Genomic DNA, 25,681 nt, shown 5'->3' on the forward strand with positions numbered 1-25,681 from the left:
ACATGAAATAAAGGTGGTACCTGCTAACAAAGCCTGGGGGGGAGGCAGAGTTGCAGTTTTGGTGGAACAGAATAAATTAGGAGAAGGCCCAGGAAGACCAAATTAGCATGTGTGTGCGTGTGCATGTGATGTGTGCATGTATGTGGAAGTATGACGACAACGCAGAGAGACCAACCAACAACAGTCACAGATCAAGAGTCATCAGGAGGGAAGGAAAATACAAAGCAGAGACTTGAGAGTAACGAAGGGTCTCTCCTCCCTGCTCTCCTCCCTGAAAGGGTCCCTGTCCTCGTGTCCTGGGAAGGGTCCCCGAGGCCCCCATGGGCATAGGATAAAACCACCAGCCCATTTCATCTACCCTATGGGCGGGCGGGGGGGTGGCGCCTTGGCAGCCTACCTCCAGATTGCTGACATTCTGTCATCTGACACCTAAAAGAGAGCTTCAGAGTGAAGACTGTGTGCCCCAGCCAGATATCATTTCACTCTAATGACAGCCCTAGGATTTGGTAGATGTATAAAATTGCTGGATTGTTTGTATTGTTTCTTTTCTGTTATCACTGTGTATCAATAAATTTACCTATTATTGAATGGAAAGATCGTAGTCAGTTTGAGGGTGAGTCCCACCCCCAAACAAGGCAGCTGGGTCCTAAATCTAGAGCCAACACACCTGAGCCTAGAATTCCCCTAGCCAGTGCAAGGCAGATGAATAGATCTACTTTGCCAGCTCCTCCTTGAACCATGCCAACCTGGAATTGGGTGTACATTCTTTCATAGTTTCATAGTAGGTAGGGTCAGAAGGGACCTGAGCAGATCATCAAGTCCGACCCCCTGCCATGGGCAGGAAAGGATGCTGGGGTCAAACGACCCCAGCTAAGTGATTATCAAGCCTGCTTTTGAAGACCCCCAGGGTAGAAGCAAGCACCACTTTCCTTGGAAGTTGGTTCCAGATCCTAGCCACCCTGACTGTGAAGTAGTGCTTCCTGATATCTAGCCTGAATCTAGCCTCTCCATCAACTTATGGCTGTTATTCCTCGTTACTCCCAGTAGTGCTCAGGGGAACAGGGACTCTCCTATAGCCTGCTGGTTCCCCTTGGCCAGTTTGTAGACGGCTACCAGATCCCCTCTCAGCCTTCTCTTGTGCAGGCTGAACAGGTTCAGGTCCCGTAGCCTCCGCTCATAAGGCCTACCCTGTTGCTCCCTGATCCTGCAAGTGGCCCTCCTCTGGACCCTCTTGATGCTGTCCACATCCCTCCTGAAGTGTGGCGCCCAGAACTGGATGCAGTACTCCAACTGCGGCCTGACCATTGTCGCATAGAGGGGGAGCATCACCTCCTTGGACCGACTCATGATGCATCTGTGGATGCATGAAAAGGTGCGGTTAGTCTTCCTGACCATGTCCCCACATCAGTGGCCCATATTCATTTTGGAATCAATAATGACACCAAGATCCTTTTCTACCTCACCTATGATGAACACCCGGCATCTCTTCTTCCGGGTCAACTTGCTGCCTTCAGCCTGTTCTGTGCATAGACTAGACTCCTCTCCCGAGGTGTCCTCCTCCCCTTGCTCTTCCTCCAATGTTGCCAGGGCCTCATACCTGTTCCCACACTGTTTTTATTTATTTGGTGTGGTGCTCTCACTTTTCCCTTGCCAAAGACTTACTCCTGGCCCCTCCTGCTTGTCTGCCTGTGCAAATGCCAGCACAAACACCAGCACGCAGAGCGTGCCTGTTTGTGGACTCTGTTCATGCATGCAACTTGGGAGTGTGGCTCCCTGCCAGCTAAGCTAAAAGGGATCTGGGGGGCTTCCCCTCCAGATCCACCTCAGCTGTGCTGGGTCCTTCCGCCCCACTTACCCACCTTCGCCACCGGTCAGGTAAGGGGGCACACGTGTGTGTGGGGACTCACGTGTGCCCGGTTGCCTCCTCTCTGCTCTCCACCTCCATTGGAGGTGGAACAGAGCACAACTGTTTTCCAGTTCTTAGGTGACATTTGACCTTGTGGGGATAATAGCCAGCTGACAGAAGCTGACAGTGGATGGATGAGGCAGAGTCTGTACATGGAGCAGGTGCAAACCAAAGGACAGAGCTCTGACTTCCTAGTGGCCCTTCCCTTCCCCATAAAGTGGTCCTCAGTGCAGTCCCAGGTTTGCACTCCAGTTTCTGGATGACAGAAGTATCATCCAGCCCATGATCTGGCTCACTTTAAAATAAATAAAGGAAATCCCTGCCAAACAAATGTATCTCCAAATACTTTGGTTTCCAGGGAATGCATTTGCACAATACCAGTAAGCACTTCCTCCAGGGTCTACATATGAAGGAGAATAGGGTCTTCCTGGATAAGAAAATGGGGTGAAGGGTCAGTAGGGTGCACAGGGCCTCCACAGGTCAGCCAAGTGTTGTCACAGGATCAAATCTAGCATCCAGATTTTGCCCTTATGCAGAAGCACAGATTGGGAGTTATCTATGCAAGCTGGGAATAAACTGGGTGTATTACAATGGGTTTATGCCAGCTTGTACAGGCACTTCCTACACTGCAATTGCTTGACAGAAGGAAAGGATGGGGAGGGTAACAGGAACAGAAGGGAAAAGAAAAAAGAGCAGGTACTGGCTAATATTTGTGTGGCAGAAAAAAAAATAAGAGTTCTGGTTGAAAACAGAAGCTAGGAAAAGGCATTTTGGCAGCCAGCATATTTTTCAAGACAATTTTCTCTTTAGCAGGCTGCAAATGAGCAGAAAAACATGTCAATAATTCTCTCTGACTCTCTCTCTCTTTCTCTCATATATATATATACATATAGGGGAGAGAGGAAGAAAGAGACTTTCTCCAAAATTTGTTACAGGAAATGACTGATTCTGAAGGGATGTGATGAAAAATGACACCCAAATGGAATCAGAAAGTTGCCATGGCAACTAGAATGCTTTAAATTCATATCTTTAAAACAAGAAAATATTATCCCCAGGAAAGAAAATTAACAATTACATTTTTGGGCACCTGCCCTCTGAGTCACCAATTGCAGAACTATCATAATTCATGTTTCCTGCTGACATACGTGGTTGGCAGCACTGAAAACTCACTGTTTACTGTTCTAGATAGCTGTGGTAAACAGTGCCCTCTAATATTGAGAAAAGGGGTGCTGTGCTTCTAAAATTACTATAGAATACAGTGTACAGAGTTTTAATTAAACCTTCTGAAAATGGGCTCGTTTGTGTGTGTGTATTTGGGTGTAGCTTTTAATCATTTATAATAGCTTTTACATTATAGTTTTCTGGTTATTCTTTAACAGAAAAAGATGAGCTAGCCGTGTTTTTTAGCTAGGGTCTCCTAGGTGAACATGGAAAATCATATTGGAGTAAAGATGATGCACATATTCATTCTGTATTTCTGAAGACTTGCTGATAAACAAATAATGCTACTTGGAATTTGTAATGCTTAAAAATATACTGTAGGAGGAAAACATTGGCTTTCAAATGACAAAAGGTTAATAGTGGGATACCACAAGAATCTATGCAAGTTCCACTGTGCTCAATATATTTACTGAAGAGTGAGCCATATAATAACAAAATCTGCAGATTCCATACAATGGCTTGAGTTAGTCAAAGATATATAGGGCTGCAAGGAACTTCAAAGGGATGTAACCCATTTCAATGAATGGGCAAGACAATATCAAAGGAAAACCATTGCTGACAAAATTCAAGATAATGCACAATAGAAGGAATAACCTGTGCTACTCTCAGACTGTTGCTGAATTCCTAATTTACTATGACCACTCAGGTCAAAAGTCCAGTGTGTCCTTAAGAATAGACAGTTTTAATTAAACTGAGGAAGTAGAAAAGTGTTACAATGTACTGGTGACAAAATGGAAGATTAACACTGAAAATATTATATGGTCTGCTCTGTAAGCCATATCTCGGGAATAAGAACATCCAAAGAGCCATTAGGATGAAAACAATTGAGTGTGTGATATGAATCCTCAAACTTCAAGATTTAATTCATTTGGTAGGGAAAAATGGTCAGTAAAAAACAGGGGAAAGGTATCATGTAAATGTCTGGCAGAGTTTCTTGTATCTTCCCTGAAGAATCTCTCTATGACTTCTATTAGAGACAAGATAGTGGGTTAGATGGGTCACTGTCTGCCTCACTGGGTCAGTGGAGCCTCATCTTCCTCCCAGTTTATGCCCATCATAGTACTGCCATCTATTTGGGTGAACAGAGGTTACATGGCATGATGGCTTGCAACAGCAGAGGAATGGACTTGACCTAAGAAGTCTATTCTGATTCTAGGTTCCTCAAAATGAACTACATTATAGATGGCATGAGTGTTGTGGACTGTTTGATAAGTACACTTGTCACAGAGCACCAAGGTGCTCTGCTCCTAAAGAGGAGAAACTGCTAGAGAAAAAGCCCTAGCAGGGAATAAGGAGCCCACCTGCAGGTTGCCAGGGCAACTGGAGGCAGCAAATGACCCACACCTGCCAGCGGTCAGCTGGCTGTAAGGGGCAAGGCCTGGCTCTTATAAAGCCCAGGAGCTGAGGCCAGGGCAGTCCCCTGCCAGTAGCCACAGAGAAAGGAGCTCATGGAGCAATGATGTGAGGAGAAGCCTGACTGCAGGTACAGCTCAAGCCGGGTAAAGGATGGCAGCTCTAGGATGTCTGAGCCATGTGATTTAGCTGGGTGGCTTTAAGTTATGTTGTAGCCTAGGGGCTTGCGTTTTGCTTTGTTGTTGTATCACCGGTGGCTTGGGTGAGGCTATAAGGGGATGGAGGAGGCCTCATAGGGGACCCACAGTAGCGTGGGGACCCCAGTGCCAGTAAGGGTGTGGTGTATGGGGTGCATAGACCCCAGCCCCAGAGAGGGGGCACTATTGAGAAGGCCCCCAGTGGGGGTGTGGTGAGCCCCCGAGAAGGGGGCACTATTGAGAAGGCCCCCGAGAAAGGGTGAGGGTATATTTGACAGACCAATGTCTATTCCAGCTGCGAGGCTTGGGGTGTGGTATAAGGGGGGGTTGGGGCCATGCATAGCCCATAAGGCTAGGGTGCCCGGGAAGCACCCATCATACAGTGGGACCCATGAGGGGCCTGGGAGTCCACGGGGACAGAAGTCACAATGAACCGTGTCCAAGAAGACTTAAGGCAGCCTCCCAAACTTATTTAAACAGCAAAGACATGGTGGGCAAGAATTGGAGGGTACCCTTGAGCCGACTTGGCACGGAGAGAGGGGCCTCAAGGAGATCACGGCCCTCTTGTAGAACCCTGCCATGACAACACTGCAGTTGTGTATGCAGAGGTTTTGCTTAAGTATGGTGTGATAATTGTCAGGTCAGTGACCAGGGGGTAGAATTTGGATAGGATACACTATGAAGATAGCATCTCAGTCTTGTTTGTTCTGATGCTGTATCTTCTGTGTGGATGTGTTTCACAGCCCTGATATCCATGAATGCATCAGTGCATGTCACTCCAGGAAGGCATGCTATTGAATAAACAACAATGCATATTTCAAATGAGTGACCAACCAGGATCCTCGGTAGCCTTGAAGTCAGAAAAAACAGATCCAATCTCCATTGAGGGGCTGGGGGGTTGCTAGCAGGTAACTAATCTCATCATAACAGCAGTCTGATATTTTTTCACTTGCCAGTCTGAATGCTAAGACCATGAATAAAGGAGAAGCTCCCCCTCATGCCTCAGCACTCCACCCTGCACAACCACCTAAACACTTATCTGGCAAAATCTGTGAGAGCACAGTGTAGCTCAGTGCACTTCCATTGACATCACCAGAGCTGCACCAATTTATACCAGCTAAGAAACTGACCCTGTCTATTTGGATTTGAAAATAAAACTTTTATGTCAATGGCCCATTTTAGCAATGCCACCAGTTGTCACCATAGCCACATGGGATTCCATGTAAGGGTCATCCCAAATAACTCCCATCCATTAACATTCAGAGGCAGAACATTAATACTAAATATGGAAAAAAACCCAAGTATATTCTTTTATATTTAAGAACTTAACAGTGCCATAATAAATAACAAACTGAGTTTATTTTACCCATAGCCAAAGAACCACAGAACACTGCACGTGATTTAAATATACATGTATTTCCTGCCGCCCCTCCCCCTGCCCGACACTGTAATTGGAAGGTGTCCCATGTATTTAAAAGTAGTAACAATAATAACAAGCCCTTTCCCCTCTTCTTTTTTTCTTTCCAGTCTGTAGCAGAAATATCTTGCCCAGTATCTAAACCTTCTTTAATATTTGTGGGTGTGTATTTGTCTGTGTGTGTGACTGAGGGTGAGAGAGGTGCCTGTAAATTGTGCACATCCTACTATTATATTTGTTTGTTCCCTGTCTTGACTACTCTTTCTCCTCCCCCCCCCCCCCCCCCAACACACTTATTTGTCTCATTCTCTAGTCACAGCTTATCTTTTAGGATTTAACCTTTGGCATAGGGACTTTCACTTATTATATTTGTAAACAGCATTTAGGATAAGGGGCCAATATCGGTTGTGGCCTTAAGATGCTACTAAATCATGTTCATTATTATTAATAAAATTAGATGATGGGTTGGTGTGTACAGCAATAAGGGAAAACTAAGTCACATTAATGGAATTTGGTGTCTGGGTCAACTGAGGCCTGTGGTAACTTTTAGTTATTGCTGGAGGTGTCAGCTTGCCTTACCTTTTGCATGCTTCTGGAATGGGTTCCATAGGCTTAATCCAGCTCTTGCCATCATTTTAAACTCTCAATGATAGTATCTTTATCATACACTATACTTCAAGGATTTCCTGGGTGAAACCTTGGCCACAGTTAAGTAAATGATCATTATTACCACACTTTTGAAATCCTTTCCACCCTTCATGGGTGGAACTGAGGAGCAGAATTACAGTGCACACCATGACCACTCAGTGATTCGACTTCAGTTTCATAGATTCATAGATGCTAGGGTCAGAAGAGACCTCAATATATCATCGAGTCTGACCCCCTGCATAGGCAGGAAAGAGTGCTGGGTTCAGGTGACCCCAGCCAGATGCCCATCTAACCTCTTGTAGACCCCCAGGGTAGGGAAGAGCACTACCTCCCTTGGGAGCCCATTCCAGATTTTGGCCACTTGAACTGTGAAGAAGATCTTCCTAATGTCCAGTCTAAATCTGCTCTCTGCTAACTTATGGCCATTATTTCTTGTGACCCCCAGGGGCGCCTTGGTGAGTAGAGCCTCACCAATTCCCTTCTGCGCCCCCATGATGAATTTATAGGCAGCCACAAGGTTGCCTCTCAACCTTCTCTTGCAGAGGCTGAAGAGGTCCAGGTGCCTTAGTCTCTCCTCGTAGAGCTTGGCCTGCAAGCCTTTAACTATATGGGTGTCCCTTCTCTGGACCCTCTCCAGGTTATCCACATCCCTCCTGAAGTGTGGCCCCCAAAAGTGCACGCAGTACTCCAACTGTTGTCTGATCAGTGCCCGATAGAGGGGCAGTATCACCTCCTTGACTCTGTTTGTCATGCGCCTGCTGATGCATGATAAAGTGCAGTTAGCTTTTCTGATTACTTCATCACACTGACTCATATTCATCTTGGAGTCCACTAGGACTCCAAGATCCCTTCTGCTTCTGTACTGCCACAATATACCAGTGGGATTTAGTCTTAAAGCTCACTTGCAGATTTGAATTATCCCCATATCTGAGGCATGGTGGGCATACTCTTTTGATTGCGGGTTCCCTAGGAAGCAGACAAGACAATAAACTAGGTGGCACACTGCCTTAGCTGATGTTGAAACAGTACCCCAGTATCATACTAATAGACACTGTGCTACTGGAGTTTCCATCATTTGAGTGAGGAGAGAGACTGCAGTCCAGTCCAAATCCAACATGGACCAACATCTTGGGTGAAGTTTCCTTAGTGGTTTCCCATTGAAGCACAATCTAACCTGACTTTGCTCAGTATGTAAAACCTAGGGCTCCAGGTCACTGTAGATACTGAATAAAAGTTGCACATCTAAGTTCTGTGGGCTGCTTTGGAAATTCTAGGTTTTCAATGTGTGACTGAGGGCTCACAGATTAACTTGGTTTAGTCAAGGGCACTGAAATACTATCTGTAATTAAATGTATGTAAATTTCACAGCCTGCACAGGGTGAGAGAAGGACTTTCTAGTCTTAAACTTTTCACAGTGTTACAGTGAGCAAAATGGACACTGCAGAAGGCTGACTCTGTGGGATTTGACAGGTATTGCTTTACTTCATCTGGGCTGAAAAATTAAAGACATTTAATTGTAGAACATGTTGAATTCTCTCATCTGCTGTAACTGACATTGCTGTCGGGGTCTCTCGAGATGCTGCCTGGAATTCTTTTAAACTCCTGCTCCTTTTACATTGAGCCATCCAGTTTGAAAAAGAACAAGGCAGATAGCAGTGCCATATACATATGTGTAATTATAGTCCTGGTGGCTGTCCTGCAGTCTGGCTGGAGGACACACAATTGTATATACTGACATGCCATCACACTAGGGAGAAGGAAATGATTAATCATCTTTATCACTTCATAGTGCTATTTCTTTGTAACTATCTGTACAATAATAATTCTGGCAGTCTGAGGGAATTCTCTCTGCACTTGAATGTGATAAGGTGGCCTCTGTCAAAAGGCATCAGGCTCCCACAGTTTGGATGGACAGCTCTGATTTTCAGTGAGAGCAGTAGCCAACCTTTTTATGTAAAGATGATATGTCTGTGGTCAGAAAGCTCCAGAAGTCACAGAAAGCAAAGTTAGGATGGGTTACAAAACAGACAGATACTATTTCAAGAAGCTGGTGGATATCTAAACAAAACTAGTTTAGACAAATGGGTAAAGATAAATCTTTCAGGGCAGCCGGTAGCAAATCTGATCCAAATTTCTTGCTAATATCCTAAAGACTTTTACTAGCCTTTATTTTTTGTGATGTAAGCTATTTATTTTATTCATTATATTGCTCGTGTATATATATATAATATTAATTATATTCATTAATGGCTTGTCCAGGGGACATGGGGGGTGGCAGCTCCTGCTGCTGTATGCATCCCGGGAGGGCATGGTGAGTGCATAGCCCCGGGCCTGCATGCAGAGCGTAGCAGGCTGCAAGCCACAGTGGGCTGGGGCCAAAGCAGCTCCAGGCTGTTCCCAGCAGGAGTGTCAAGCCAGGTGGCGCTCAGACTGGAGGGTTGGGAAGGCTACAGTGAATTTTCGGGTGGCTGTAGCCCCCTCCCATAGCCCCCTCCCAGTGCCACCGCTGCCTGCCCCAAGCACAGCCCAGCACAGCCCCAGCCCTTGCCCACCCTTGCCCTGCATGCAGATCCAGTGGCACCAGTCTCCTATGCCCTCCTGGGGTGTGTGCAGTGGCAGGAGCCACCACCCCCTACACTGCCCAGATGAGCCTGCAACAGGGTTAACTGAGACTGGCCTTTGGCACAACCCTGGAAAGTGACCCAAACTTGTGCTGCTGGATCAGTAGCATGATAGTAAGTACCTATTGGGATCTTAGGGTGGGTGAAGAAATCTATTGCTACACCAAAGCTGAGCAGAGCCCTTGTACCCTTGTGCCTCTGGATTGGTAGCATGACACAACTGCTTAGACATTGGGTTTCTGTGTTTGCATCAGTAGAACTGACATTACTAGCAGTGCCCTGCCTGAAGTATGGAGAGCCCTGTGAATACCTTTTGTGAGCATCTTCTGGACTGTTCTGTCCTGGTCATGTGGAGGCCCATGCTGTTGGGAAGGAGTGGTACCAAGCCTTTTTCTGACCATGCAGTCAGTCTGTGAGTGACAGTAAACTTTGGCCATTGCCCTGTTAATGCAGCTCTAAACTCATTTAGAGTGTGGACAAACAAATAAATTTCAGTAAGTGGAAAAGGGGCAGGGGCTTACCAAGCAACAGCTACTCCAGGGTAACTGTCCACATGCTGGTTCTTACTGTGTGGAAAGTAAAAGCTAGATTGCAGTAGCTGAACCTTTAGTCTGCTCCATTTTCACTCTCCAGAAGGTGCTCATTTGTCCATAACCTTACAAAAGAGAACAGGCTGGATCCCCTCTGGGGACTATACTGACTCCAAAGAATTTGCACCAGGGATTCATTTGGCCCAGCACATCTTGTCCAGCAGCATGATTCATTTGACCTGAGACAACAGTGTCTTTAGGAACTGTTCCCCTCCCCCTCCCTATTTTTGGATTAGGGTGTGAACTGCTATTCCCACTGCACAGCTGACATCTGGCTTGGTCTCTGATTGAAAGATATAACTGGGCTAGGAGTGAAGTCGGGGGAGAAGGCTGGGAGTAGTGCATAGGGAGAGAGAGAATCTCTTGTTGAAAATGGGTTTAATTCTTTGAATAACTAGAGAGAAAAAGGTCTTGAGAATTTGATTTCTGCTCTGCTCTGGTGCAGAGCATTGTGCTTAAATTCCCAAGGCAAGGAGGAATAAGTAAGTGCAGAAATGAAGGGCACATGGGGAACAATAGAGCAATGCCAGAAAGGGAAGTACTAGTTAAGCTACTGATTAGACTGATGCTTAAGACTGTGTCCTGTTATTCTCTGTTCACATCGTTGTTACCCCATACTTCTGAGACTAAGGTGACAAGTAAATGCTTTTGTACTGTAAATCTCAAAGTATTTTAGCAAAGGTTAATGAGTCCAATGGAGTGCACATTTTACAGGTGAGGAAACTGATGCATGCAGAAGGGAAGTCACTTATGCAGGGTCATATAGCAGGTCTCTTGATTCTAAGTCCCATGTTTAATCCAGTGCTTAACTACTTACCAAAACCCATGTCTAGGTGTTCACTTCACTGACTTTCATGTCTAGCTTCCATTTACACTTGAGCTCAGGTTCCCTGCTGTGCAACATGCAAAGACCTTCAGAATCAAGACTAGAGGAGTTGAGACCCTCCTCCATGATGTGTGAAGTTCTTTTGCTGTAGTACAACATAAAGGATCTATTAGGATCTCATGGCAGGTGAAAAAGTCCAGTACCACACCAAAGCTGGGCAGAACCCTTGTACTGCAAAGAAAAAACTCATCGGAGATTTAAAAGTGGGGTACTGGACCACAGGATGATGAAATGGGCTTAGGGAGTTAAAGGGAAAGGCTGAGACAAAAAGGTGAGAGCAGAGTATACAGAGGGAACAGAGAGTTGGAGTAAGGAGGCAGGAACCTCGGGATGGAGCTTCTTCAGGAAGGGTGCAGTTGCCACCTTCCCAAAGAGGAGCCCTGCCCTGCGCTTCAAGTATGCTTTGTTGCATAGTTCCAGTTCCAAGTCTGACACTTTAATTGAAGACAGTTCTCCTAGGGCTGGAAGCAAAGGTTGCAGAAGGAGAAAATATTTCTATTTTTCTTTTGTTCCAAGGCTAAAATATGAAGGAAATTAAATCCCCAAAGTAAGAAGCTGAGAAAATGGGGAATGCTGTAAAAATCACCACCTTCTATTAATTAGGTATTTTTATCTATCTGGGGGTAGCAAAGACCCAGGGGCTGGTGGGAACCTTAGCTTTCCAGCACAAACTCCTATAATTGTGTTTCACATCATAGGGATATTGTGTTATTTGTAAAACACAGAGCAAACCACAAATAACTCTCAAGGAGAAAAAGGCCCCTGCTAATCACTGCATAGCATCTGAAACCCTTAGCATAGAAACACACCTGCCTTCTTAATTTCCTGCCCAGCACAGGAGAAGTATTGCATCTCATTTGACAGTTTACAAAAGGGTTCTTCAAAGACCAAGAGAGAACTGCATTTGTCTCTATAGAAAGTTGTACCCTATCACTGCTGCACCTGCCTGGCTTAGAAACATTAATGCAGGTAGACACACTAAACCCCTTTGAGAGTGTGCAGGAGTACTATCTCAGTCCATGACTGAGGCATGGGAAGATAAGTGACTTGTCCAAGGTCACAATAATAGTGCAATTATGGACTATGTTGAAGACAGTCCCAGCCTGGTATTTAACTGCAAAGCCATTCTCTCTCTCTCTCTCTCTCTCTCTCTCTCTCTCAACCCTTAGGTCTGATAGTGTCACCTCATCCATATAACAGACTCTGAGAATTTGTAGCATTAAGACCTGGTTGCTTATTCTTTACTGTAGCAAAGCACAGCACCCAGGTATCCTCCACACGGCACATCTACACACATGCTTTAATACCTATTTTAATGCGCATTAAAGCATCACAAAAGACCATGGGCATTTGTACACTTGTGCACACTACAGCGTGCTTTTGAACTAAAATGGTAGCAGCGCGCTTTTGAAATAAAACACATCAGAGGTGCTTTAGTTCAAAAGTCTACCGCTGCCACTTTCTGTGCTCTGAAGAGCATTTTGCCACTTATACAACTGCATGTAGCGCAGTGCAGTGTGTGTCAGTTTGCATGTGGAGCAGACTCAAAAAATCAAGTCTACTCTGACCTACTGGATCTCCGGCACATCTCTGCACAAAAATGTCTGTGTATAAATGCCCCATGCTCTTTAGCTAATGTGCATTAAAATAGATTAATGCAATTTTTTCTAGGACCTCACAATGGAGGATATTTTTAAACATGCTCTGAGGGTGGGGAGGTTGTTTTAATTAGAGCGGCTCAGAAAGCTCATCCCTGCTACCATCTTGAAGTGCGGGGACACTGATACACGAGACACAGTGACTGGCTAGAGCGTGCTAATTAGCACACTCCAGCAGACTTAGTTAATTGAGTCTGCTCTGCTGTGCTGTAAGTACAGCGCCCTGGAGCAGCCTCCTGACACCTCTGCTGACACCCGGAGGTACTAGATTTAATGTGCATTGCCTAAAGTGCATTAATTGAACATATCCATATACCCACTGAGACCCAAGTGCTCTGCTCTATATCAGCCCGGCATCATGAACTGTCCCATTACATTGGCAAGACTGTTTAACCCCTTCTAGATCAGCACAGATGCCAGGATTCTCCTGTCCTAAGCCACAACTGCATCACCCCATTTTTTCCACTGCATATCACCTGGGAACTCCCAGATCTTAGACATAGCTGCTTCATTTTTGCTATATCGCAGTGCAGCCTCTGGGAACCCCCCCTTACAAACACCCCCTGCCAGCAGTGAGACATGACTGCATTACTCCTGATACAGTACATCACAGCATCTCTTCCATGCATCTCCAGCTCTGGCACAAAAGTGGATGAGCAGATTACATTACGACTGAGATTGTTAAATAAACAACACATGGTGATTATAGCAGAATTGTTAATAAGAGCCTTCTCATTCCCACCCACTTTCCTCTAATCATTTGCGGAGGCAGCCCTATGGTAGACAACTAGGGTGAGGGGATAGACACTGAGACAAGGTAATTTGTATTCCATCTCTGCAGCTACCGCCAGTGCTTCCAGGAAGCAAATAAAAATAGCACTCAGTCATTTTGTAAATAATATCCACCCCCTCACTTGCCTAGGGAGTCGTGAGCACTTAAAAGGGAGATTTTAAGAATGAGGGGGAGGTGAGGGGGTGGTTGTCTGTCTCTCTGCCACGTAAAGGAGCATGGGGGGGAAGCTGGCCTGTGAGGAAGGGATACAGGCACTGCATCATTCCTAACTTAGGTGCCACTCAGCAACAAAAGCAGGGGGGAAGAAAGAGACTCCCGCCCTTTGTCAGGCATGCCCCAGCCACTATGGAATCGACAGTCCACAGCTAGCTGCTGCTGCTTTCTAAGTTATGCTTGGTCAAAGCTTGCCCCTAGTCTTTCTGGATTCAGTAGGATCAGAATCTGGTCCTCAGTGCAGAATTAATAAGGGCATGTAATGCTGTACAAGTGAGGTGTTCTGGCTTAGCAATCTGTTGGAGAGGAAAATGGGTAGCTTTGAAAGAGAAGCAGGTGTAGGAAGTGCCATGGTAACGCTTAGGGAATGTATGTTATGGCCTTTGTTTTACATTTTTTACTGCAGATCTGCTCAGCTGGGGATCTCTGCAGACAGAAGCAGAGCAGCATTACTTGGCACAGAGGGACAAGCTAACAAATACCTTTTCTGCATTAGTCCAGGGGCCCCCAGAGGGGTAATGACATGGCCAGGTGCCCAGGGCAGCTGCCACATATAAGGATAGTGGTAACCTCCGGTTGTTGCCTCACAGTCACAGCAATTGTGTGGTGGCAGCAGCAGCTTTCTTTTTCTTTGCCCCCACCTTCCCATAAGCCAATGCTTGGGCAGCTTCCACAGTTGCTCTGCCCTGGTCATACTATGGTGGGGAGCAAGGCTTCTCTTCAGCCTGCAGGGCATTGCTTCTGCCTGTGGAATCTCTCCAGGTGGGTTTAGAACCACAAATCTAGTAGGATTGGGGGACAAACTGGCGACTGAGGCCTTAGCCAGGAAGCAGGCTTGCTACTCTGACAAGCATTTCCAGAGTGACTTTGGCAAGTAATTTAGGTGCCTAAGTCTGTCTAGAGCAGTGATCCTGGGGCCCCTTGTTCAGCTGGTGACTCACTGGCTAACTTTAAAGTGCTCCTGTCACTTATGGGTCTGCCTTTGGGCATACTCGGAAAACCCTGGTCTTGGCTGGGCTGAGCAGCTTGGCACCCGTCTCATGCCTCAGCAAAACTGGGCTCCAAAAGCTGAGCATTCCTCTGCCTGTGTCTCAATTCCTTATCTGTAAAATGAAGATAACAAAATGTCCTTAGCTCACAAAGGTGTTGAGGAAAAATATTTCCAGTCTGTGATGAGGTCAGTTGTGATGGTAATGCGATCCACATAGAGCTACAGACCCAACCTGTTGTGAGGGAAATGAATGTTAGAGACCAGAGCCAGGCTTAGGAGTGGGCAATCGCCCAGGGCACTGTGATCACATGCTCTCTCACACGCTCGCATGTGCTTACACATACTTACACGCGCTCTCCCCCACACACACACATTCTCCACCACACACATACACATGTATGCGCTCTCCCCCACACATGCATGCTCTTCCCCATACTCTCACATGCTTTCTTCCTACATGCATGCACGCGCGTGCTCTCCCCCATACACTCACATGCTTTCCCCCTACACACACTCTCTCCCACACACACATGCTCTCCCCCCACATACCCAGACCCACACACATGATCTCTCCCACACACAAACACATGCCCCCCCACACACTTGCGTGCTTCCCCCCCCCCCCCCCACGCACACATATTAGGGCTGTGCGAAACATCAGTGTTTCATTTCAACTTCCATTTTGTCGTTTTGAAGGGACAGTGTTTCATTTCCTGTTTTGTTTCGTCAAAGCTGTTTCACTGTTTCGATGTTTCACCCATAGGCTATAATGGGGAATTATGAAAATGCCTATAACTTTGTCATTTCTTGCCTAATTCAGATGAAAATTGCAAGGATGGTAGCTCTTTTGAAGGCATGAAGTCTGCCATGTTTCAAGAAGATGGGTGCGGGGATTTTTGGGAAACTGCACCTCAAACTCTTCAAAGCAAAACTATCATCACTTGCCAGCAGCAGCAGCATGCTGTTATCCTGCATGCAGATCTGGGGGCCCGCACCCCCTGGGAGGGCTGCGGGGCTGTGCAAGACTCTTCCTGCGGGGCACCGGCCCCCCAATCTGTGCACGAGATGACAGCATGCTGCCGCTGCCAGCAAGTGATAATAGTTTTGCTTTGAACATTTTCATAGATTTCATAGACATTAGGGCTGGAAGGGACCTCGGAAGATCATCAAGTCCAGCCCCCTGCCCAAAGGGCAGGAAGTCAGCTGGGGTCATAGGATCCCAGCAAGATAAGCATCCAATTTGCTCTGGAAGGGGTTCAAGCGCCTACATTGAACACCTCCGGTGGCAGGCTGTTCCAGACCTTGGGGGCTCGGACAGTAAAGAAATTCTTCCTTATGTCCAGCCTGAAACGGTCTTGTAGTAGTTTATGACAATTTGACCTAGTCGTCTTCCCTTGGGGCACTCTGGTGAACAAACATTCCCCCAGATACTGGTGGTGACCCCTGATAAACTTGTAGGTGGCTATCAGATCACCCCTGAGCCTGCGCTTTTCCAGGCTAAAGAGCCCCAGGGCTCTCAGCCTGTCATCGTAGGGTCTGCTTCCCTGATCTCTGATCATGCGCGTGGCTCTTCTCTGGACTCTCTCAAGCTTCTCCACATCCTTTTTGAATTGTGGAGCCCAAAACTGGACGCAGTACTCCAGCTGTGGCCTCACTAAGGCCGGGTACAAGGGGAGAATGACGTCCTGGGATTTGCTTGAGAAGCATCTATGGATGCAAGCCAGCGTTTTGGTTGCTTGAAAAAGCCGCAGCATCGCACTGCAGGCTCATGTTCATCTTGTGGTCAATGATGACCCCCAAGTCTCTTTCTTGCGTAGTGCTAGCCAACATAGCACTGCCAAGCCTATAAGGATGCTGAGGGTTTTTCTTCCTAAGGTGGAGAACCTTACATTTATCGGCGTTGAACACCATCAGATTCTCGTCCACCCGCTTGCTGAGCCTGTCCAGGTCAGCCTGGATCACCTGCCTGTCTTCTGTTGTGGATGCTTTGCCCCAAAGTTTGGTGTCATCGGCAAACTTGGCCAGTCCGCTTCTGACTCCAGTGTCCACATCATTAATGAAGATGTAGAACAGTATGGGTCCAAGGACAGAGCTTTGGGGGACCCCACTGGTCACAGGACAACACGATGAGTGACTTCCATCAATTACTACCCTCTGGGTCCGACCCCAGAGCCAGTTTTCCAGCCAGTGGATCGTGGAGGACCCAAGGCGACAATTGGCCAGTTTCTCTAAGAGGTGATCATGGGAAACCAGATCAAAGGCTTTTTTGAAGTCAAGATATATGACATCAATCTCTTCTCCCTTGTGCAGGTGATAGGTCACTTGGTTGTAGAAGGAAATGAGATTGGTCAAGCAAGACCTACCCGCAACAAACCTGTGCTGGCTATCCTTTAAGATGTTGGCATCGGCCAGTCCATTAAGGATGGCCTCTTTAATAAACTTTTCTAAGATCTTCCCGGGGATAGAAGTCAGGCTGATGGGCCTATAATTAGCCGGATCCACTTTCCTCCCTTTCTTGAAGATGGGCACCACATTGGCCTTCTTCCAGTCTTCGGGCACTACACCAGAGTGCCAAGAGTTTTCAAAGATCCACGCTAGAGGCTGGGCTATGATGCTCGCCAGCTCCTTGAGTACCCTGGGGTGAAGATTGTCAGGGCCGGCTGACTTGAAGGTATCCAGCTTCTCAAGATGTTCCTTCACAAAGTCAGCATCAATGGAGGGCAGGGGATCACCCTCACCCGGACTTCCCTGTTCCGTAGCAGGCATGAGCGTCCCATGGGACTGATGAAAGACCGACACAAAGTACCTATTTAATAGGTTGGCTTTTTCCTGGGCGTCAGTTGTCAGTTGCCCCATCTGGTTCAGCAGGGGTCCAACATTGCCCCTGCTCTTCCTCTGGCTCCCCACATATCTGAAAAAGGACTTTTTATTGTCCTTGATGCTCAAAGCTAGTTGGAGTTCAGTTGCAGCCTTGGCTTGCCTGGTCTGCTCCCTACGGGACCGGACCAGTGCAGAATAATCCTCCTTGGAGGTGACTCCCATCCTCCATCCTTTGTAGGCCTTTCTTTTTAGCCTCAGGAGGTCTGCTAGGTCCCTGGAGAGCCAGGGGGGCTGCTGTGCCCTCTTGCTGCCTTTCCTCCAAGATGGAATAGACTTAGTTTGTGCATTGAGGATCGCTCTCTTGAGGAGCAACCACTCTTCTTGAATTCCCCTTTCTCTGTGGTCATGGTCCCTTAGGGCCTCACTGACAAGCCTCCTGATTTTGATCAAACTGTCTCCCCCCCCCCCCGCACGCATGCGCTTTCCCCCTGCCCTGGCTTGTCACATCCCTCCAGAGGCAGGATGAGTGGTGCCCAGCCCAGCTTGCTTCCCTACTTCCAGCCACTGCTCAGGAGGAGCCAGGTCAGACAATGCAGGCAGCTCTGCCTCCCCACAGGACTGAGTCCTTCTCCCCTGCCTGCCTACCTCTGCCTGCAGCTGCACCACTGATATGGAGAAGAGGGCATACACTGAAATATATTTGCCCAGGGTGCCATTTTTCTAAATGCTGGCTCTATTAGAGACTTGGGGTTTTACTTCCAGCTTTGCCATTTTGTGTGTGGCACTATGATAAGGTCACTTTGTCTTTCTGTGTTTCAGTTTTCCCCATAAGGAGGATCATGAATGCTGTTGTGTGCTGGTGTTGGGGGTCTCAGGTTTTGTGCAGTGGCGGAGGAGAGAAGATGAAGGTTTGCTTGTTATGGAAGGCTCCCAGGCTCCATTTACTGGCATAATTGAAGTGCTGCAGGGGTCACAGGTGCTGTGCCTCCATGATGCAGCACATGGCTACTCAATCTCTGTTCAAAAGTGGAAGAGATGGGAAGATTTCAATATGCATGTGATTGAGCCTTCAGATTAGGAAGGGAGAAGTCAAGAGTCTGCTTGGTGTGCATCTTAGACTCTAACTAAAAAGTCTTATTGTAAAAATAGGTGTAGTTTTTGCCTGATATTTTTACTGGGATATTTGTTGAATTCCACTAGGGAGAGCATACACCCTGATCACGGATCCAATGGCTGTATACAGTACAGGACATAAGGCATTGGGCCATAACTGGGGCTGATTCCAGAGACTAGCTTGCTCTGATCTGCTTGTGCTTTAGTTATTCCCACCGTCCACAGATTTGTTGCAGTATGTAGTCGTGCAGCAGCTATTTTATTCTAGAAATCCTTTGAATACATATAAGGGTCAGATCAAGCCCTTTCTTTCCTATGTGGCCTGAGATGTCTCCCAGACAGGTTTTAACTGGAGAAGTCCATCTGTACTTGGGAGCACATGAGGACTGGTACTGTGAAAGCCATCCTGAATGGCTGCAAGCCCAACTCCATGGAATGTCTCTATGGGGCTGTTCCACAAAGTGAGCTTGCAGGAAAGCAGGCTATGTAGGAAATGAGTGAGACTTGTGAATCCACCATTATGGGAGTCCCCTCGTTCTTGTCTCCATATCCCCACCCAGAGTCCTGATTGTGCTGATGCAGAAGTGAGGGACCCCACTGATTACAGAGGTGTTAATGACAAATGATAGTCAACCTCAAGTTAAATGGAATTTCTACCCATATGTAGACTGAAGGGTGTAAAGACATATGGGGCAGAGTGGGAGGAGGTTCTCAGAGCTATATTCTCTGGGTAAATGGGCAAGATTTACCCATTTACTAAAGGGGCATGTTAATCTACATGTAGAAGATGCATAGTTTAAGTTGATATTTTTGCATCGGGGGAGACAATGCCACCAGAGAGTTGTGTGTGGGTGATAAGACATGAGACATTGGGATATCTGGGCCTGTCCCAGAGGCATGCAAGCAGAGGGCCCAAACCCCCCTCCTGTGGCGGGACCTGAGGCAGGGCCCACCTGCTCTGAAAAGAAAGAGAAAAGCCCTGAGGACAGGACAAACTTACCTTTTTCAGGAGAAGTGGAGCTGGACGAGCCACGCCAGGACAAACCGCCCGTGCAGTTTGTCAGCCACTTTTATTGCCAGCTGGTGGAGGCATGGGCTGATGACATCATCCAAAAACACCACCCAGCTGATTTAAAAGCCAGCGGTGGAGAGATGGCCGGGGGAGCACCACCAGAGCCAGATGGCAAGGCTGCTCCCCAAGCCACACACAGGCTGTATCAGCAGCCTGGAGGGTATCTGGGCAAGGACCCAATAGAGGGGTCCAGGACTGGCTGAAGGAGGCACCACACCAGCCTGGCAGGGCAACTGGGCCAGGGAGGATGGTGTTGAGGGACCTTGGAGCTGCATACGCTGGACCCGTGAGTGGGGCTGGCTGAGGACACATTCCCCAATGTTGCCTTTTATGTTTTCATTTATTTTGAGTTACCTTGAGGCCCCAAGGCAGGGAGAGGTGTCATGAGTGACCTCCACAGATCAGGAGAAGCCAGGACAGTGCAGTGGACAGCTACATAGCAAGGGAAGACCTGGCACTTTGTCAGGGACGGTTCGACATCCTGTGATCATTCCGGGGAAGAGAGGACAGGCAGAGATATCAGAGGGCAAGCTGGAGATCCATCATCTGGCCATCCTGAGGGCTGGTGTATGGCTGGGGTGTAGGGGAGGTGCAGCCCCAAGAATGCCCGTTAAGGGTAGTCCCCAGTCTGCAAGAAGCAACCCAACCACTGAAGGGAAAGATCAATTCATGGCAGGAGAGTATTGGGGCCTCATTCAGACTGAACATGACCCAAAGTCAAGGCCATAGGAACACACCCTGTGGCTGGCACTGGGTGCACACTCCAAAGTGGCTAGAGAGCACCTACTTGTGGCCAGGTGGATGCAGGGCCATAATGGGAAAATGGGTGGTGGAAGGTATAGATCACTGTATTGTATGGGAAAGGTCCTAGGATGCTGGTTATAAAGTATCTTGTCTATTAGGGCTGTGTGAAACAGCATTGGTTCATTTTGACTTCTGTTTCACCGGAGTTTCTGGGAAACTGCACCTCAAATTCTTGAAAGTAAAACTCATGTCACTTGTAAGTGTGAAGACACAGGGGGCTGAAAACAGCAGGCATGGTAGCCCCTGCTGGGACTATGAAGCCTGCCAGGTTTCAAGGAGATAGGTACAGGGATTTTGGGGAAACTGCACCTCAAGCTGCTGACAAGCAAAACTCATGGGGGTGTGTGTGTGTGTGTGTGTGTGTGTGTGTGTGTGTGTGTGTGTTAAGGTGTGCCCTCACTGGTGCTGGGGCCTCTACATGACACAGTAGTGTGCCCCAATGAGCACTCTTCCTCCCCTACAGCCTCAGTCTCATCCACCACTTTAAATGACAACAGGTAATAAATTAGTGAGCAGCACAGTAGCACCAGCAGCACCTCAGGCAACCAAACAGTCACAGTCAATATCAGAACAGTCCTCCCTTTCCCCTCCCTCTCCTTACTTTCTGTTTCCCTGCAGGAAAGCCCAGCTTCAGCTTCAAACCTCAAAACATTACAAAACTTTCACTTCAAGGCTGTTTCAAAGCCCTTCATTTCATTTGGATTTCACTGTTTCGAGCTCCAAACAATTCAAAACAAAACAGCTGGTGAAATTTCGCACAGCCCTATTGTCTATCACAGACTAGAAGAGGATTTGGCCTGAGTTTGTAGGGGTTTTCCTGAGAGAGAAGTTATAGTGTCCTAATGCCTTGATCATCTGCAGGTCCTAGAATAGCCACTTAGGGCTAACAGGCAACTGGACATAACTCAAGAGTGGCTTTGGTAACTGGCCAATTGTAGAGTCACATTTGTCCCTTCCTCAAGTACAGTAAGAATATTGTGGCCACAGCTAAGGGCATGGCTTAGTGCTTTACCCAGGGCCATCTCAACTAAAGTTGATATAACATCTTTATAGGTGTTAAAGCAATTTAATTAAATGGATATACTAATGGGCTTGATATTACTTTGCTGGTGATTGCTGGACACTGGTATGGGTCACTCTGGCTCTTGCCCTGATGATTACCTGGGATGTGCAGCTGTTGATATGATGCATTTATTGAGTGTCCCATACATTGCCACCCTGTGACTTCAGTTGTCTCTATAGCATTTTAAGTAGCATCATTCATGCAAAATGATGGGAAGGAACAGGTACATAACAGAACAGGTAATGCCCATTGGTCTCAAGAGCTGATACTGTCAAATAGTCGCATACACTTGGATCCTATAGCCTCTGCCTTAGTTCATCATCTAAATGGGTATGTTTTGCCCTGTTAGAGTGTCCTCTAACACACCATTAGAGATGCAGCAGCAGCCCCATCCCTGTACTTTCTAGCTCCACTCCTCACTCCTACCCAAAAGCATTCCAAGTTTGAGAGCTCTCTTCTATATCTCATCACAAGGCAGTGTAACAGAGGAGTTGTTTTGGTAGGTTAGTTTCTGCTGGTGACTCCCAAAAGGTTGTGAGGATGGCTCAAAGAATACACGGCACTTTCTCCTTTGGAAAGGCCCTCCTGGCTCATGAACTAGTTCACCCAACAATAAATCTTTCTCCTCACTTTCTACTGCACTGTGCAAGTGATTTAGCAAAAGAGCAGAAAAAAACCTTTTTTTGTTCTTCCTCCCCATACTATCCTGGCTAGTCTGTGACTACATAAAGTTGTATTCACAGACTGAAGCTCTTACAGGACTTGCACATGCCAATGCCAAGGAGAAATTTAACTCGGGGAAGCTCTTTGCTCAACTTTCTGAGAGCTGATGGTCATAAATACATTGGTTTCAGGGAAACTGGCTAGTAATCAGCAAAAGAAAAGGGCCTCTGGAATTGAGTGACTGAACAGTTTAAACAGGCCAGGTAGATCAGAGTAGCCCCCAGATCAGGTTAAACCTAAAAAGGGCTTTTGCACAACTTTCAGAAATTATACTTCAGCTCTTCCTGTTACAAAGGCTTCATTGTTAAGCTACTGTCTTCATTAGTGAGCAGCTATCCTGTCTGTGCTTTTACCATTGACTTTATTAAGCAGGAGCTACAAAAAAAAGCTATTTTTTAAATTAAACCCTTGCATGTTTTCACCTTCCTTGGGATTATGGCTAACATCAGCTTACAAATAATGACAGCAAGATCACATTAAAGCATATCCCAGAGCCATCTCTAGCACAAGCCTGTTAACATCTCTTTGGCAATATCTGTATCAGTTCCCCAGTGCTTCATGTCTATAGGTTACTTTCTAAAATGCAGATCTTCTGAGACCCAGCTTCCATCCAAATGCCCCACAGACCTGCCTTCCCTCCAGATCTCCCACAGATCCCCCTTCCCTTCAAGCATCCCACTGGTCCACTTTTCTTCCAGACATCTCAGCCTATCACTGATTTCCAAAGTATTTCATTCTTCAACTTGTAAAGCCAGGCATTGTTGACCATGGATGATCATAGATCCTAGCTTGATAACTACTGTTGTAAAGTATTAATGTCAGAACAGCTGAAAACCAAAGGGAAGAGAGAAAGGAAGGAAAAATTGTGTACAGTATATTAAAGGAAATAACCTTAATCTAATAGAACTTTCTTCTCACCTGTGCATTTCATTCTAGTTCTTGTGGGAGGGAACAGAGAGAACCCTTAAGTGTTACAAAAGTAACTTACTTTATTTAGAAGGTAGCCTGATTGACTACTGTGTATTTCAGAAAGTGTTGCATATATATTTCTTTTTAACCTTCTTTTATTGTATCAAGACAAGATCAAGAATTATATATAGCACAGTAATATCACCCTCAGGCTGCATCAAAAGTTCACCAACCATAATAACTAAAGACATGTATACATACTTTAGTCATTAAGGAGAAAATCTGCCAAAATATATTATCTTATTTTTGGCTGCAAAACTTTGAATCACACAACTAAGCCTCATAATATTGCAGAATAAATTAAACATTGTAAAATATCCCTCTGAGAAGACGGGAATTTCCATAATTGAATCAACTGGTATTCTACCCAGTCCATCTTATCTGCAACAGGACCCAATGCAAGGTTCTTCAGATGAAGACATACACCAGTTGATGGCTTGAAGTGGGCTCTTCCATGAGTACCCATTTGAATGACTAGTGTCATTCAGAAGCAATAAGAGGACATAGTCTAATCCTGAATTGATCAGCATCTGTTCATGGGATTAGGAAGACCTGGAGCCTGCCCTTCTGGGTGATCTTGAGCAAGTTTTTTCACTTCTTCTCTGTGCCTTGACTTCCCTTATAAAACACTTCCCTTATAAAACACTTCAAAACCTACCAGTGTAAAGCTCTGTGTGAGTGAGGTGACATTGTTATTGTAATTATTCACTTTGAATAGCAGCTAACTGTGGCTCCAAATTCAGTACATAATAAGCACATGCTTAACTTGAAGTATTTGCTTAAGTCTCATTGTCATCAAGAGGACTGAAATGCGTTTAAATTTAAGCATGTATGTAAGTGCTTTCCTAAATTGAGGCCTCCCAATGATTTTGATCGGGCTATTCATGGAATAAGGTGTTACTCAGCATCAGTAAGGGTAGTGCAGTCCAGCATCTGGGTGATTGTAGTAGGTAGGTCAATACTAGCTTTGCTTCTTCTCTTCATGAAAGATGTACACAGGAAAAGAGCAAATATAATGAGAGCACAAGGCTCTCAGAATATTGACTCTTGTATGTATGGAAAAGCTCAAAACTTTAACTAAATCAGGGTTTCCTAAAAGGAGGGAGGGACATTCAATTTCTTACTTATCAGGCAGAAAGATACAAAGGGATTATAAAGAATTGCACAACATCAAGGTTTACCTCTACATTTAAGATGTGTGGAACCATATAATGTTATGCATTGTGTGACTCTGCATTTATGTAAATATGCTCTGTGTGAAAGTACTAGGACATATCCCTCCCCAGTGTAACTGCACACACATCAGTGGAGTTCCACCAGAGATGATTTTGCCCAATTATGAATTATAATATTGGCCATTTTTCTGGATATAGCAGTGACCACCACAGTGGCTCATTCAGCACTACACCAAGGAGGCATTTAGTATGGAGAAACAAAACAAAATGCTAAAACCTTTCTGGTGCAAATTAATATAGTTCTCTAATTGCGTTCTCTCTTGTTTGTCCCAGACAGTGTAACTGAAGTCAAGACAGACATTTACGTGACGAGTTTCGGCCCTGTCTCAGACACAGACATGGTAAGAGCAATTCACCAGGGAGGTGTGACTTAGAAGTGGGGTGCAAAGTGCATCTGAGGGTCTCTGTACATTTTTTTTTTCCTGTCCCATTTTCTTAGAGCTAACTATGAACTACTAGAAAGCAAACAATGTAGTAAATAATCCCTCCACATTGTCTGTCATTTCTGTCCAGGCATAAGGCTGTGGTAAGATATAACTATTTACCACTTACACTACTAATAGCTATGGACCTACTTAAATTGCAGTGAGACTAAACAATTTTCATGGGTTGGTTGTGGCATAAAGAGCAAATTTCACAGATATTTCATTGATGTGCTCTGCTGGCCTTGCCCCTCAGTGCTAATTGGAGGAGAGGCCCAGCCTGTGGGAAGAAGGACAAGGGGGCAGCTGCCATCTGTCTGTTGCCTTTCATACTGCCCTGTCAGCCAGTGCTTTCCCCTCCTGGGTGGGCTGTGAGGCTGGGCTGTGGTGAGCAAGGACCACTGGCTCCCACTGTGGAGCAAGCATTGTATTATTTTTTTTTTAAGTTGATTTCACAGACCAACCTGGATTTCACAGTTTCCACGAAATCCACAAAATTGCAAATTAGTAGATTTCTACCAATAAGCCAGGACATGTGGAGTTGTATCATCTTTACCAAGGAGGGCAGCCAAGATTGTCAGTTAAAAGGTATCAGTATACTAGAATCACACAACTAGATGAGATCTTGTATATAGTGGTTGTGTGAGAGAGGTATGTAACCATAGCATGGGTTATCATCTGGTTTCCCTTCAGGGACTGTGTAATGTTTATTATTGTCCCCCAATATTATCCTCTAGTCCTCTGTAGTGTGTGTGCAGGACCAGGACTCTCAGATCACTCCAACAAGCATCCAGAAATCACTTTGTCTTTTATGTGGGTCCTTAATGTAGAGAGCAATGACAATAGAAATTCAAAGAATACTGTACCATTCTGGATTCAAGCCTACCTCTCAGTTTCATTTTACTCTTTCAGAATCTCCCTGATATCAACATTTAAGTTCCAGGTACAATAATCTATGAATAAGTT

The 25,681-nt window shown here is 46.0% G+C and overlaps 1 protein-coding gene across 8 annotated transcripts in view; it reads left to right on the forward strand.

The window, feature by feature from the left end:
- GABRA3 (gamma-aminobutyric acid type A receptor subunit alpha3) overlaps positions 1–25,681 on the forward strand; it is a 243,038-nt gene that overhangs the window by 77,520 nt on the left and 139,837 nt on the right. For 5 of the 8 annotated variants that reach the window (XM_019487955.2, XM_006273800.4, XM_059732686.1 and 2 more), the window contains one exon: positions 24,567–24,634. In XM_019487955.2, coding sequence (XP_019343500.1) covers positions 24,567–24,634 — 68 coding nt within the window. Of the gene's footprint in view, positions 1–4,553; positions 4,611–5,420; positions 5,586–8,135; positions 8,213–24,566; positions 24,635–25,681 lie in introns of those variants that run through there. The other 3 variants (XM_059732685.1, XM_059732688.1, XM_059732687.1) reach the window with 3 other exon arrangements.

This window comes from Alligator mississippiensis, chromosome 8 (assembly GCF_030867095.1).
Source record: "Alligator mississippiensis isolate rAllMis1 chromosome 8, rAllMis1, whole genome shotgun sequence".
Lineage (NCBI taxonomy): Eukaryota > Metazoa > Chordata > Crocodylia > Alligatoridae > Alligator > Alligator mississippiensis.